Source organism: Fopius arisanus, unplaced genomic scaffold, assembly GCF_000806365.1.
Source record: "Fopius arisanus strain USDA-PBARC FA_bdor unplaced genomic scaffold, ASM80636v1 scaffold00024, whole genome shotgun sequence".
Taxonomy (NCBI): Eukaryota; Metazoa; Arthropoda; class Insecta; order Hymenoptera; family Braconidae; genus Fopius; species Fopius arisanus.
In genome coordinates, this window is record NW_011887763.1 from 198,622 (window position 1) to 215,176 (window position 16,555).

The 16,555-nt window shown below is 40.0% G+C and overlaps 1 protein-coding gene across 2 annotated transcripts; it reads left to right on the top strand.

The window, feature by feature from the left end:
- The first annotated feature begins 853 nt into the window (after positions 1-853).
- Positions 854-7,596, top strand: LOC105264582 (basic proline-rich protein). 2 transcript variants are annotated; one of them, XM_011301542.1, is made up of 9 exons: positions 854-912; positions 1,324-1,383; positions 3,057-3,085; positions 3,679-5,869; positions 5,949-6,086; positions 6,171-6,230; positions 6,315-6,386; positions 6,464-6,520; positions 6,630-7,596. In XM_011301542.1, the coding sequence occupies exons 2-9, from the start codon at positions 1,359-1,361 to the stop codon at positions 6,908-6,910; spliced, it is 2,853 nt and encodes a 950-aa protein (XP_011299844.1). In that variant the 5' UTR covers positions 854-912; positions 1,324-1,358; the 3' UTR covers positions 6,911-7,596. The 2 variants fall into 2 exon arrangements, with proteins under 2 accessions (XP_011299844.1, XP_011299845.1); XM_011301543.1 differs by having other exon boundaries at positions 892-983.
- Positions 7,597-16,555: the final 8,959 nt, after the last annotated feature.

The following is a 16,555-nucleotide window of genomic DNA, read 5'->3' on the forward strand; positions in this document are numbered from 1 at the left end:
TCGGTTTAACGTTTCAATTTTCCAGGTGATGATATATCCCCGAGACTGCGCAGAATCATCTTGGATTTTCATTTGGACACTGAGTAACAATTCTAGTTGCTATTCTTCCAATATTAAATATAATTTATCATATTTATTATATATATTTTATAATTTATTATATTTAAATATGATTTATTAAATATAATTTATTATATTTTTTTATATACATTAAAAAATCGAATGAGGCTGTGAATGGAAGAATCCTAATTATTTAATTTTACTCTAGTCATCCCTAATCGAACGATTTTTAAAAATAAATTTAGTATGTTCCATGGAAGTGGAAAAAAAATTCAGTAAATCCCACCCCCCCGCAAATTGATGACCGAATCATGGTCTTCAACCTCTCATAATCCCTGGGATATCCCACCGACTGGAAGATGTTACTCTACTTGCAGTATTTCACTTTCACTAACCCCGGGGCCTCCCACGAGCTCATCTCCGTCGTCTCCCCACCACCCACTCCCACCCCACAGGATTTATTCACCCATGGAGTGAATACCCATGGGTCACTCAGCACGTTCCCCAGGTGAGGTCGTCCTCCCACCTCCCACCTCTCATTTTTCCCCTCAATTTTTTTTCCCACAAATATATCCCACCTCCATCCTCATACCCACAAGGGGCAGTCCATTTATCCACATTTCGCTTTTTTCATTCCATCTCTCTCCAATTACGAAAAAGAATGAAAAAAAAAAAAAAAATCACCTGAGAGGATCAACACATCGGTACAAGCATCCCCATCAAATCCTGGTGGGAGATGATTTGACAATTGGGGGCTGCTTAACCTGGGGTATATATTGTCAGTCCAACACCTCCACCATCAGTCACCTCTCTGACTTTACCATACCAAGTGTTTACCTCTGAATAGCTCTGGTGAGTCTCTCGTAATCCATCGGCTATTAATCTCCATCAATATTATTATTCCAACGGTTAATGTGCAAATAGTGTGTTTATTTTTACCCTCGATTCAACGGCTCGTCTGTCCAATTGTAATCGATATTCGAGTGATCATTGCTTCAAATGGAGTGCAAACTCCTCATCAGAGTTTCATCCTTCTGTTTCCAGTAGAAACAATTCACCTCAAGTTTGATTACAGCTTTTCACTCTGGGATGTTACAATCGTGGAGTCAAGAGTACTTTCCATTATCGTGGGCTACCACCGAGATATAATAAACCCGAGAAATGTCGGTGGCATTGTTGGAGATGTCAATGACAATGGGACAGTCAAGTTCGATTCTCCCGGGGATTGAGTTTCGTAATTTTTTTTTTTCATCTTTTTTTTAGATTATTCTGCATCAACGAGACAGCGACAAGCGATCATGAAGAGGTGGCTGCTGTGGATGGGTGAGTGATGTCTATTTTTATTATTATTATTATTATTTTTTTGGAATATGATGGGTCTGTTAAGTGGATGGTGATTATGAGGGAATACGTCTGACGACACCCACCGCATGGAGAATTCAATCAAATCTTATTGCTCTGTGCTGTAATGGTAATGTAATTATTTGAATAATTCTCTCGTTGAATTCTTCATTTTCGTAATAGCATACTTCGACACGTTATTCTCATATAAACTTGGGTTTTGATTCTGCAAATGAGGGACAATTTTGCAATGGATCGTGGTAACAATGAATGTATTATTGAATGTACCGAAAACACGTGGTGTGGATTATTGCGCTAGATGCCACATTCTGTGAAACGAAGTTTCAACGGGTGAAGATGGGGAGAGGTGTTGTAACTTCCTCTAATTAAAATGGGTTGTAGATAAAGTTTCGTGGCTTGGTAGAGACAAGGGCATTGTTTGGAGATGGGGAATTGTGGTGGTGAGGAATTGGGCTTTGACAGCCGAGTATTTTGTAGGATTCGCCCTGGTGGTGGGTATAAAGGTTGAGTGTACTCACCCGGGGAACCCTTTTTCACTTTCAAGGGGTTTTTAGTCCTCTCATCAGGGACTACGGGATTTCTCTCCATTTCTTCATTGAAATGTCAGTTGAGACTAGCATATCGAAATATCAAGTCAATGTTCACATGGAAATAAATATATTTTTATTTTATTCGTCCTTTCAAAACCCATGGAGATTTTTTTTTAAGGCCCGAATGGACTGTCCGGAAAAGATAATTTACTCCGAAATTGGGACTTCTAATTACTCCGTCAATTAATCGTTTTTCCGATAATTGTTAGCTAGTCGCCTAGTTGTTGACAACCGCTAGAACGCTAGCGAACAATTATTGAAAAAAACGATTAATTACCAAAGTAATTAGGAATCCGAATTTCGGAGTAAATTATCTTTTTTAGATAATCCACCCGAGCCGTAATTATTGGAGATAAATCAATTTTTGGCTATTTTTCTGGAGTAATTAAAGAGAAATTCTTAATTGTCGATAATTATTTCACTGTAAATTTTCAATTACGAAAATCCTGGAAACTTTGAATTTGAAATTAAAATAAGAAAATTTGATGACAACGAAATAAAATTTCGAAAATTCTGAGGCTAGAATAAAACTGCGGAGGACTGTGAAATTACCTCGATATTTTTTGGGCCAGAGAATTAAAAAGCAAATTAGCAAAAATTGCACTAAATGCACGGCATGTTTATTTAACACCTTGAATTCAGTTCTCTCTTCCAAGACAAATAACTGGATTGTTTGGGTCTCACAAAAGCCCGGAGAAAAATGGTTGGGAGTTGGTAATTGTACGCACGCGATGTTGAATAGTAAACCACTCACCAGAAAGTGTGTGATGATCGTCTCCGAGGAGTTCTCCCGAGTTTTGCGTGCGAAATTTGGTGAGATTCGTCAGAGAAATTATTTGAAAAATCTGTGACATAACTTCCCGTTAATTAATTAAGAGCATTGTCGGTATGTCAAGACAGACATTAAGTTTACACTTTCTCACCAACTTGCACCCATAATTCCAGAAAAATTCCAAGTGACGCATTGTTCCCGCGATTATTTTGCAATCACGGGTGTCAAATTGTTTATCAACTGATCGGACTTATTCGATTTTATTCTTTCAGCTTGGCTGGCCATCGCCGATGTTTCAACGGTAAGTCCCATTTGTTCGTGTCAATTACACTGAAAAATAAATATGAATTAATCACGGATGTATGATTTTTTTTTTAATGTCGACGGGCGAGAGGAAATTGATGTAGATTGTTTCTGACACTGAGGAATTCGCAGTTTGTGTCTTCCTTGCGGGCAATCGTTTGTTTCCTTTGTCAGTGAAGTTGGGAAATATGATATGACAAAGCGGACTCGATATGGAATGACACGGAATTCCAAGATGAAAACGGGCAGGTCTTCCTGCGAGAAACTTCATTTTTTTTTTTACCTCCAATTGCGCAAGACGTCAGACTGTTCATCTATCGTGCGATCGGCTCGTGGCACCGCATGATGTAATCTTGAAACCACGCGAGGGTAGAAGATAGTGGTAAGGGTGGGGAGAAGAAAAGACAGAGCTCGTCTCAGGTTTTAGCTTTTCGCGTGTTGCCCCCGGTGCCGAGGTCATTTCGTTCCTTTCTCCTTTTCTTATGTTTTCTTCATTTTTTTTTCCCCCTTGCTTCATCTAATCACTGATCTAGGAATCGAGATAGAATTGGATTAAATGGTTTGTACTCAGTGGGTGTTCTGGTGTTTTAGGCGCAGGATGGGTATAATTATCCGGTGCCGGGTAATCCTTTGATTCCGGGGACTTCGCCGAAGCCGGGGGGATTTCCGGGAACAACGCCTACGACTTCACCGGGGAGACAGCCGGGTTTTCCAACGGGGGGCCAGGGAGGATATCCCAGTGGAAGACCTGGAGGACGACCGGGTCAGCCTGATCAGGGATATCCTGGTGGACGACCGGGTCAACCTGATCAGGGATATCCCGGTGGACGTCCGGGGCAGCCCGATCAGGGATATCCTGGTGGACGTCCCGGTCAACCTGATCAGGGATATCCTGGTGGACGTCCTGGTCAACCTGATCAAGGATATCCCGGCGGACGACCGGGTCAACCTGATCAAGGATATCCCAGTGGACGTCCCGGCGGACGACCGGGTCAACCTGATCAAGGATATCCCGGCGGACGACCGGGTCAACCTGATCAAGGATATCCCGGCGGACGACCGGGTCAACCTGATCAAGGATATCCCGGTGGACGTCCCGGCGGACGACCGGGTCAACCTGACCAAGGATATCCCAGTGGTCGACCAGGTCAACCCGATCAAGGATATCCCGGTGGTCGTCCCGGCGGAAGACCAACAGATAACGGACAGCCTGGCTTCCCATCACGACCTGGTGGACAAGGACCATCCGAAGGATATCCCCGTGAGAGACCCTCAATTCCGTTCCCCGGTGGTGATCGACCAGGGCAGCCTCAACAGCCTGGTTATCCTGGCCAACAGCCCGGCCCTCAAGGACCAAACCCACAACCCGGATATCCAGGACAGAGGCCAGGTGATCAGGGCCCCTCGGATGGATATCCACGTGACCGACCAGATCAGAACCAGCGGCCTGGATTCCCCTCACCCTCAAACAGACCGGGACAATTCCCCAGGCCAACTCCACCGCCCGGAGGTCCTGACGGATATCCTGGTGACAAACCTTCAACTGGATATCCAGGTGGTGATCGACCGGATCAGGGACAGCAACCGGTTTTCCCCCGTCCGCCAGGTACTCAGCCGGGTCAGAGGCCAGGTGGTACTGGCCCTTCTGGTTATCCTCGGGATAGACCATCATTGCCATTCCCCGGTGGTGATCGACCCGATCAAACTCAGCAGCCGGGAAAACAACCTCCATTCCAGCCACCAGTAAAACAACCGCCGCCCACATCATTCGATAATTTTCCACGCGACAAACCGGGTCAAGGGCAGCAGCCAGGATTCCCAGGTGGACAGAGGCCTGGATTCCCTGGATATGATAACGGACGACCTGGTCCAGGAAAGCCAACGTTCCCTGGTGATGACACTCCCAGACCGGGACAAAAACCACTGTTCCCGGGCAATGACATCATTCCTCCTGGACAGGATCGCCCAGGTTTCCCTGGAGGGGAACAACCTGGATATCCAGGGGGACAACGACCGGACCAAAGACCAACTTTCCCTGGAGATGATATACTTCCTCCACCGGGACAAAAACCAGGCTATCCAGGTGGACAACGACCAGGCCAAAGACCGACTTTCCCTGGAGATGATATACTTCCCCCATCGGGACAACGACCTGGTTATCCAGGTGGACAACAGCCAGGCCAGAGACCAACTTTCCCTGGAGATGATATACTTCCTCCACCTGGACAACGACCGGGATTCCCTGGTGGACAACAGCCAGGCCAGAGACCAACTTTCCCTGGAGATGATATACTTCCGCCTCCGGGACAACGACCGGGTTTCCCTGGTGGACAGCAACCAGGTGATTCCGACGATGGTGATGATGGCTCTTATGATGAAGGGGATTACTCTGCTATTCCTGGAGAACCAGGTCGGGATTACCCCATCTATTCTGAAATTCCCGAGACTGGCTTCAGTTGTGACGCTCAACAATTCCCCGGTTATTACGCGGACGTGGAAACTCAGTGTCAAGTATTCCACGTTTGTGCCAATAATAAAACGTATGATTTTCTCTGTCCCAATGGAACGATATTCCATCAAGAGTATTTTGTTTGCGTTTGGTGGAATCAGTTCGACTGTAATTCAGCTCCTAGCCTCTACTACTTGAACGAGAACTTGTACGATTACTCAATTATTGGAACCCCATCACCCCAGGGTCCGGGTTTCCCAGGACCCGGATTCCCTGGGCCGGGATTCCCAGGCCCTGGTTTCCCAGCACCGGGAGAACAACCATCTGGGCCAGGTAAAATCTCCACCATATCAATCGCCTCTCAAATTTTCAATTTATGGAAGAAAAAATTTATGAATTTCATCTTCTTTAGGCTTTCCAGGACCAAGCCCGGCCCCAGGATTCCCTGGACCAGGCTACCCAGCACCGGGGCCTCAAGGACCCTCTGGGCCTTCGGGGCCTTCCGGGCCTACTTCCCCCGGCCAACGACCGCAGCCGCCATCCGGGCCAGGTAGCACAAAAAAATATGATGACAGTACGCGATTTATTCGAAAAAAAAACAGAATATTTAAAATCATTATTTCGGTATTTCCAGGATATCCAGGCGCCAACCCGCCCTCAGGCCCAGGATTTCCGGGAGGAGTCTCTCGTCCAGGTGCCAAATCTCATAAATAATAAAAAAAATTAATCACTCACCGTTGAAATCGTCACAAATATTTGACATCCCTTCTGATCGCAGGTTACCCGGGTCCACAGGGTCCATCAGGTCCCGGTTATCCAGGCCCCGGCCCCCAAGGACCTTCACCCCCAGGTACCTAGTCTCTCTCAAGTCATTCCACAATTTTAGCCCGTCCAGAATTCAGCTCATGTAAAAAATTCCATTCACAGGCTACCCTAGTCGCCCAGACTACCCAGATCAGCGACCATCAGGCCCATCAGGCCCAGGTGAGGTCTTCAATTTTTTCACAGAATAAAAATAAATGCCATAATAAATGCCGCAGTCCAAAATCATCGATCCCGCAATTTTGTTCTAATAAAAATACATTCCTCGCAGGCTATCCCGGTCAGAGGCCGTCGGGCCCCGGTTCCCGGCCTCAGCGTCCTGGGGGCAACGAGTATCTGACTCCCCTTCCCCCATCAGAGGGATTCCCTAACCGACCGACCCCCACTGAACGGCCGGGCTACCCCTCCCCCACGGGTCCACCAACCCCAGGCAGGCCCCGCCTCCCCGGCACCCCACCAGGGTACCCCGGAAAGCCAGCGCCAGACGTTCCATTTCCGCCTGTAGGACCGGCGAGACCAGACCGCGAATATCTACCACCCCTAGCGGGTTAAGGATATTTTTAGTGAGTCATCACCGAGAAAGGATAACTGGCGAAAAATCCATTGACATCACCACCGCCATCAGACCCACCTGTTAGTGGATCTCAAGCATAAAAAAGGGCCTTTCAACAGTCGATGAATGGTGATGTTGGATTCCATACTATCGTCATAGCCTCAATCACCTAAAACAATACTATTTTTTTTATCTCTATTTTTCTACGACCAATTGTCTAGGAGAGGAGGATATTACGAATCAGGAAGATCAGTTTAATATCGATACTGTGTAAAATTCTCCTTGACTATTACTTTACAAGAACGTATTTATTTATTCAGCTTTCATAGAATCTAGCAAAAGAAAAACGTATACCCATAGAGTTACCATAAATTGCTGGGAAGATCAGGATGTGTATCGATGACTCGCAGACGATGTTGGGTGAAAGTTGCATCCTGGTGGTGTCTTCCATAACTTAAGATCGTAATCCTCCAGTAAGCTGTCGACGTCATACTGAAATACGATATGCAACTGGTTCTCGCTCAACAATATCATCCACGGTTGGGTAATACGTCAGGCATGACGTAATTGTTATGATAATTATTACAATGTCATTATATGATGATTAAACATGAAGACAAACGTTTTTGTAACAATGGTTTTGAGACACCTACTCGTGGGATGCCATTATGTATGATATTTTAAACGTGAAATAAAGATATGAAAGATATCTTTGCAAGTTGTAGTATTTTTTTATTATTTTATTACGATTCACTCAAAATCCTCGGTTTATTTTTTGATTCCACAATTTTCTCGTCGAATCCTGATTTATCCTTTCTCATTGGCTTGTTCCTTTTTTCATTACTGCAATTAGTCTCTCCGAATTGTTAACAATCAGAGGATTACATAATCCTTACACACTCGGTGTCATGATCTTAACGCGATTACTTCTGACAGGTAGATTGCGTGGAATGCTCATTGTCATTACGAGTATTCAATTTCGACATTTTCGATAATTTTTCATCATCGAAAAATCGAGGTCCTGACGATTTTTTTTTTTTCGATAGTAATTTTAATCACTGAAATTACGAACTCATGTCTTGGCGTTGCAAGCTCGCGAGACCCCACAACCTTGCAATTACACGTTTCAAAAGTAATGGAGAAGACCGGCAATTAGTTCTTGGAATACCCATGCTCACCATCGATAAACACAATGTGCGAGTTGGCAGGCTGTCTGGCAGAATCACGAGATTCCAGAGAAATTCTAAATGGGAGAAGGTAATTGCCGAGTGCTCCATGAGTAAGTACCCCACCCAGATATGTAAAATAATGGTCAGCTTGTAATTATACTTCTCAGAGATTCTCAGTTCAAAATTGATTATGATTACATTACAATTTTCCACAAAATTTCAATTTAAATCATTAACTATTTCAATTAAAATAAAAAGCAAATTCAGACATTCAAGATTTCTCCGGAATGCAAATAGAGAAATAAACAAGAAAATTTCGTATGTGGAGGAAAAAAGTCTTGAAGATCATTTTTTTTTCTCTGCTCACATCAAATGTCTGCTGTTCCTTGTGGCGAGATCGAGTTGGAGATAGCAGGATCATCAGGATCGTGTTGCGATGATCGAAACGTCCTTGCGAGGACGTTGCAACTGCAGTTGGCGTAATTGCAGCAGCGTGTAAGGCCAATCCTTCAATGATTCAGGCATTTGAATAAAGTCGACTGACGTTTACAGGTGATACCCGGAGTCATTTGGACAGCTGACAAATAATCAATATGATCGAAAGTTCACAACGATATTTACCGGTCAATTATCTACCTCGAACTTTATGCATTCACTCTGGCATAAGACTTCTTGACCCACATCGAGCTCAACTATCAAAAGTTAATTCGTTTCTCGTTTCTATTCCTGTTATTGTCGAATGAAGGGATCAGTCATGTCGAAGTGCAGATCAATCACTTGTTTGGATGATCCCTCCGGTATTTTATCGTTAAATTGCTTCATTACCCGGGTAAAAAAAAATTGTAATCGAAATATTTTTTCTAAATTTTCAAAAAAATTCTAGAAAAATGTTTGGAAAAATATTTCAAAAATGTGTTTCCGAAATTTTGTTCATTCTCTAGAAATTTTAGCGAATATAATTTTTTTTAATTATACTGTTTTCTTACGCCATGTAAATTATAAAAAAAATTTTCCGATTCAAATTTTTGAAAAATTTTTCAAAACCTTTCCCAGAAATAAAATGGTTTTGTTCTCCCATTTTTTTTTGTTTCATAAAAAAAATTTTGAAAAGTTTTCCAGGAATATTTCGCAAATTTGAAAAAATATTCCAATTACAATTTTTTTTAGCAGGGAATTTTCAGCAATTGCGATATGGAAATTAACGTGGTGATTTCGTTGCAATGAGAATCAATTTCATAAGCCCGGACGGAGCTGAAATGATGATTTCGGAGTAGCTGCTGTTCACCTCCGAATAAATGGGCTAATTTTACCTCTTGGGACAGACAATTATCCGTCTCTCTCGCATTGCAAAAGTATTTTATCGCAAACTGTGAGAACTATTGTAATTATATTGCATACGTGGTACCCATGATGGTCTATCTTACGTTATTATTTTTTAAAATATCCTTAACCATCAGATCCATGTGGATGGTCGAGCGATTTAATCCGAATTCTCAATATGTTCCTCATGTTCTATAACTTTCTCACTCAATTCGGAATTCTCTCCCAATAAGAACTAGTTTTTCGGTTGAACGCGGACTTCACAATTCCCTAGAAAATTATTCCGAAGGATATGCCATTGCAACTCGGTCACAAGATGGAGTACCCAAACTTGTTGGCAGAGTGGATCATCACCATAATTGGTGGCAATTCTGCTTCATGCATCATTTACTAGACGTTACCATTTCAGAATTGAATACTGAGTCACACGATATTCGTCGAGCCACTTATTAATATGTTCAACGAGATCACCTCATTTTTAAACCTGTCCAAAGAAATTCTCCATCACTAATTCACATTTGCAGGAGATCAAGAAGTTCAGCTCCAGGTATTATCGATAATATGGGGTTGTAGAATTTATTTTTCGTAGAAAAAATTTTCCTGATGAAATCGACAGGACAAATACCTTCACAGAAAATCCGTGTTTAATCTTCAAATTAAAGATTAATTCTAGATTAATTAATAATTATCGTCTATACGGTACCTCGGGTCGTGTCCGGAAGTTATCGCCGGTCATAAATAAATTGAACAATAAATTGAATTAGTGTTACAAAGCGGAAAGGTTATATCTCGTTTCTCTCTCGGTCGATGCATTGATGATTCGCCTCGACCATAAATCTTGGTACACGATTGTGTCAACTGTGTTAACACCGGTGTAAACTATCGGTATTGGAGGTTACTCGAGGGATCACGGTTACATGGTTACTGGAGGAATCAGCAACCGGTTGGTCTCTTCGGTTGTTCTATCACTGTCACGGGCAAAACTACTTGTAAGGTCAATCCACCGCCCCGGGTAAGTGTTTAATCCATTGACCTTTTCTCAATCTCTCCGGTTTGTAATCGACTGATTAAAAATGACAATTAAAATTTCAGGCGAAGATTCTTGGAAGTCTTTGGAATTTACTACTGGCGAAGGTTCACGTGATGGGATATCCTGGGGGTTCCAGTCCGGTGGCATGTCCTATGCCTTCCATTGATGGAATCGATCGAACCTGACGTTCCGGTTTCGACACTTGCCAGGTCGACATTTCCGCGTTCAGTACCTCATGTGAGCACTCAAATTAACGAGCACGATTCACTCTCCTGCACAATCGTGGTTCCATACAGGAGAAAGTATCACCGCATCTTCTTCGTAAGGTATTATGCAGTTTGATGCATCTCACACTCAAATGACTAATCAACATAAACTTGTTAATAGAAGCCATTATAAATTAGAGTGGTTGGCACTAGAAAGTCCCAGACAAGGAAACATAGCTATAAATTTTTTAAATATTTTTAAAATTTCGGTTTAAAAGTAAATCCTGGTGTAACGAAAATTATTATTTTTTAATTATCCATTTTAAATGAATTTAAAGTGAATTAAATCGGGATCAGGTATGAAAAAAAATGGTGGGTTAAAAAGGAAAATGAAAAGACGAAATGAGAAATCATTTATATATTATTTTTAGTACCATATTAAAACCTTATATATCCCTCTCTTGTTCTCTAGAAATTTTTCACTCTTCTCATTACGTGAGAGCCAGGAAAAATTTGATATTTGAAGAAAGGTTAAGACATATTATTGTCTGCATATTCCTTATACCATTCATTGTGGTCACATTGGCATTAGCCGGCGACGGGTGACGATGAAAAATCTTCATCGAAAATTATATTACTGAACAATAGCCCACACGCCCACATGTGGTTAACAATAATCTTTCGGATCTGAAAAATATTCCCCGGGAATTTTTACCCCAGGAAAATTACTATCATTTTGTCATTCCACGGAAAAAAATTTTTATGAAAAATTAGGGGATTTTCCAGTTATTTTTTCAATGGTGGAATTATATAAAAATCGATTTTATACGATAAGGTGGGAACAAAATGGTGACACTTTTCGTGGGGTATTTGGTTTTTTTTTAGAAGGGGGTGGGAGAGGGGGGAGGCGGTAGCCCATTGGTTACCCGGGTAAAAAAAAATTGTAATCGGAATATTTTTTCTGCATTTTCAAAAAATTTCTGGAAAACTCTTCAGAAATTTTTCTTTTAAATAAATAAAATCGGGAAACAAAACAATTGTATTTTTAGGAAATGTTTTGAAAAATTTTTCAAAAATTTGTTTCGGAATTTTTTTTTTATTTTCTAGAAATTTTTGCGAGTATATTTTTTTTTTAATTATACCGTTGTTTTCTTATTTTTTTCATTTTCCAATATTTTCAAAAAATACGCCATTTAAATTATTTAAAAAATTTTCGTCTTCCAATTATTGAAAAATTTTTCAAAACCTTTCCCAAAAATAAAATAGTTCTGTTTTCCGATTTTTTTTTCCGAAGTTTTCCCGGAATGTTTTGAAAATTTGTAAAAAATATTCGGATTACAATTTTTTTTTACCCGGGTAATTGGATAATTTGTGATCACCGCGTAGAGGTGTTCCCTCTAACTTCCGGAAATCAGAATAAACCGGATAGGGATTAGCGAGGGATCGTTATCCCTCTCGGTTTTATCAAGCCTCAGTGTCTCGTCTGGGGTCCGTTTTACAGGCGACCGAAAACCATTTGTCTGAATATTCATGAGAAACGAAGCGAAACGAGCTCGTGTATTTCGTTCCAACAATGTTCAAAGGGTGCCATCGTTAAATTAGCGATCCTACAGTTTCAACTCTCTTCCTCTCCCGAGTATGGCGACTCATTTCGAATGAAATGGAGATGAAAACTGGATTTTCACAAATGTAATTTCAACTGGACCGAAATGTGATATGGTAATCTCCACTTTGCATTTACAAGTACAGGTGGACTTGCGATTTCTTTTGTAATTATTTAACCAGTTTACTTTTATCTCACATGAACTTTGCATTCGTGCATGTATCGTTTAATCATGAATAACAAAATGATGATGATTGCTCGGAGATACCATCCCTAATTGCGGGTGTCATTCATTTTCATGGGATTATTAAAACCATGAAGACTTCGAGAGGCAGATTTTTTTCTAAAAATGTAATAAACGATAAAGTACAATGTTGGTGAGGGGCGGGTGGAATTTCGAATGCATGACCTCTCGTTCTTTACGTGCACATAGAAATACATAAAGTGGATCTTTTTCATTGAGTATTATGGGGGATTTTCTTGGCTAACACGGGACGTAGGTGAAGTAACGCAAGATTTATTGCCCTGTAAATGACGGGAGCGTCCCATTCGAGAGATGAAATATAACTCGTGGTGTGGCTGGTGTTATGAGGACCTCTGATGCTCTCGTCTTCCACTTGTGTCCACTTCATGAAACCACCGTTGATGAAATTCTCCTTTGCAAATGCATTTGCGAAGGTTTTGTGAGAGTCATAATTGACGTTTCGATAGTTACTCATAACGATATGAATCGATTTCGAAGCGATTGGACTTTGAAAAAAAAATCAAATTCAATTCAAATGAAAAATCAAAACCTAGAATTGAAGAATTAGAATAAAAAATAAAAGTTTAAAATGAAAAATTGAAATTAAAATGAAAACGGAAGATTCAAATTAAAATTCAAATGGAAATGAAAAATCTTGAGTTACCCGGGTAAAAAAAATTGTAATCGGAATATTTTTTTCAAATTTTCAAAAAATTTCTTTCGGAAAAGTTTTTTTATAATTTTCTAGAAATCATTGCGAATATAATTTTTTTTTTTAATTATACTGTTCTTTTCATACTTTTTTGATTTTTCAATATTCTATAAAAAAACGCCATCTAAATGATAAAAAAAATTTTCCTATTCCAATTTTTGAAAAGATTTTCAAAACCTTTCCCAAAAATAAAATTCTTTTGTGTACCGATTTTTTTTCTGTTTTATAAAAAAAAATTCATGAAAAGTCTTCCAGAAATTTTTTGAATATTTGGAAAGAATATTCCGATTGCAATTTTTTTTACCCAGGTACATTTGAATTACTGTCATTGTACCTGATTTTTCATGTGAACTGATGCCTGTGGGAATACCACCCACCATTAGACATAGAAACCCATAAGATTTGCCCATATTCCATGATTCCATGATGAATGATTCAAACGACTGCGCAATCGCCGCAGCCGGAGCCAAAACTCTTACATCCGTGACACTTAATTTAAGGAAATTACCGACTGATAAGCACACGTGTGCCTATACCTGACATTTCAACGTGTTCCCACAAGAAAAAGACTATAAAGTTACTCGCACCTCCGTATAATCCATTACCCAGTGGTTTATTACGTAAAAATAAACATTCGTTTGTATTCGCCTCGAGAATGCGCGTCTCCTCATACCCTGATGCATTTTCAGGATATGAATTACGGAATAGAACAATGACATCATCCCAAGAATCCTTTCAGGAAATTAGATATCCCACCCGAAAAATAATTCTGATGAGCACAATGACCTGAAAACGAACACCGACGTAATCTTTCAAAACAGCAAGAGCTCATTTTTAAAACATAATTCTCCCTCCGATACCATCGAAAAAGTGTTACCTCTCCTGGATGCACAAAGGATGTTTTTTTTTTCATATCTCTTCCTTCAGTAGATGCATCTAAAACGTCTTCGTGACACTGGGGCAATCAATCATGACGATATGATACACCGAACGCAAGAGTTTCGCGGTTGCGAGGTCTGATGTTTATCGTGGAAAAAGTCATAGTGAACCGGGGAAAATGACTGCAGTGAAAAAAAAAACAAGATGAGGAGTTTATGATCGAGATACGAGAGAGGGTTTCTTTTCTATAATTATGTCTTTTCGCTCTAGTGCTCGAACTAACGGTTGAAAGGTCAATATTTTCACAATTACGAAGAGACCTACAATCGATTTCGGAATCCTCCATTTTGCTGGTATGATTTTACCATTAAAATTTTTTTTTTATTCACCGTAAAATAACTGCAGTGTAATATTTTTTATTTTTATATTTATAATTTTTTTTATATTTTTTCATTTGAAATTTTGATTGTAGTGTAATATTTTTTATTTTTATATTTATATTTTTTTTTATATTTTTTCATTTGAAATTTCAATTGCCTTTTTCTAAGGTCTTTTTATCTTTATGGGTATGATTAATTCTTGGAGAATGTAAATGACTTCTTCGGGCAGTTCAGGGCTGGGTGGCAGGTTGATGCTAAAATGTTTAATTAATTGTAGGAATTGCTTTGTTCTTCTCCGATGACGGCGAGAATTATTTCTCCTTGGAATGCGGTCAAGTCTGCTCGATGACATCAGATTTTAATAAGTCTATCGAATTTATGATTTTATGCACTTCTTAGCTGGAGGGCTCACGAGGGCTAATTTGCCCTTATTGCGCATGTGCGGTGCGTCCGCAACTCTGAACTGTTCGCTTCTTCCGGGAATTCCCATTATTACGAGATTGGTGAATTTTTTTTTTAATTTTTCAGGTGCCAATTTTTCAAAAAGTGAAAAATTTTTAAATCACTCCACGAGGAATAATTCGCCCTGATTTTGGATGTGCGGTGCATTCGCAACTCAGAACTGTTCGCTTCTCCCGGGAATTCCCATTATTACGAGATTGGTGAATTTTTTTTTAAATTTTTCAGGTGCCAATTTTTCAAAAAGTGAAAAATTTTTAAATCACTTCACGAGGACTAATTCGCCCTGATTTCGGCTGTGCGGTGCATCCGCAACTCAGAACTGTTCGCTTCTCCCGGGGATTCCCATTATTACGAGATTGGTGAATTTTTTTTTTTAATTTTTCAGGTGCCGATTTTTCAAAAAGCGAAAAATTTTTAAATCACTCCACGAGGGCCAATTCGCCGTCATTTCGGATCTGCGGTCCGTCGGCAAGTCAGAACTGTCCGCTTCTCCCGGGAATTCCCATTATTGCGAGATTGGTGAGTTTTTCAAAAAATTTTTCAAGTGCCAATTTTTCAAAAAATGAAAAAATTTCCGAAAGAAATTTTTGAAAACATTTTCACAACATTCCCCAAAAATACAATTCTTTTGTTCCCCCATTTTTTTTTGTTTCAAAACAAAAATTATCTGAAAAGTTTTCCAGAAATTTTTTGAAAAATTGGAAAAAATATTCCGATTACAATTTTTTTTCCCGGGACTCCGGAATACTCTGCTTTTCAAATGAGTATTAATTTTCGAATTTCAAGGGTAATTATCCAATAACCGCAGCCGGGGCTTAAAATATCGCGAGTTGAATGGAAAATAGATTATCTCTGCAAAAAGCAATTTATATCTGAATTCCGATTGCTCCGTGGAAAGCAAGCAATTATTTGTCGAATTCCTTGATTAATTTATATTAACGAGAGAATTTCCATGTTATTTGACGAAACTTGTGTACCCACCTCTAATAACCCTAGCTAATTGACCTGTACCCATCCCCAATAGCTCCTGCATTCCATTCCAACCATTCCCCCCCTCCACTCCACTGCAATCAATTTCCCCCGAGCAATTAATTCCGCGAACTAATCAAAGAAAATGGTGGAAATTTCAATATCAATGTTTGAAACATTTCCAAAGAACAGTGAGTACGGAATTCTCTCTGATGTTGATGCATTCGTAAATCCAGAAATTCTCCAGATTCTCCAGAATATTCTCGGATCGCGATCGCGCACGTCCACCAGGAATATTACTTACCCAGAATCAGAATTGCGGGGATTCAAGAAATCTCTCCCTACGAGAAACAGTCCAGCAATATTCATGATATTTAAACCATAACTCCTGAATAATTATTATTAAAAATTAAAAACCAGAATCAATCTGAAAATTTTCATTTTCAAATATTACATTTTTTTTAAATGTCTCATTGACAATTGTCAGAAAATTGAAAACTTATTATTTAAAAAATCGATTCCGTCATAAAAAAGATTTCTCAACATTTCGATAATATTTCCAATACACATGCAGCCGTTGGCTACAAAAATTTTCACTTGAAAAAATCAACCCGCCAGAGAGCCACCCCCCAAAAAAAACACCAATTTATTAACAAAACCCATATTTATT

Coding starts and splice junctions, on each gene's coding strand:
- LOC105264582 (XM_011301542.1), top strand. CDS start 1,359: ATGAAGAGGTGGCTGCTGTGGATGG. Junction 5,870..5,948: donor AGAACAACCATCTGGGCCAG/GTAAAATCTCCA, acceptor CATCTTCTTTAG/GCTTTCCAGGACCAAGCCCG. Junction 6,231..6,314: donor GGGAGGAGTCTCTCGTCCAG/GTGCCAAATCTC, acceptor TTCTGATCGCAG/GTTACCCGGGTCCACAGGGT.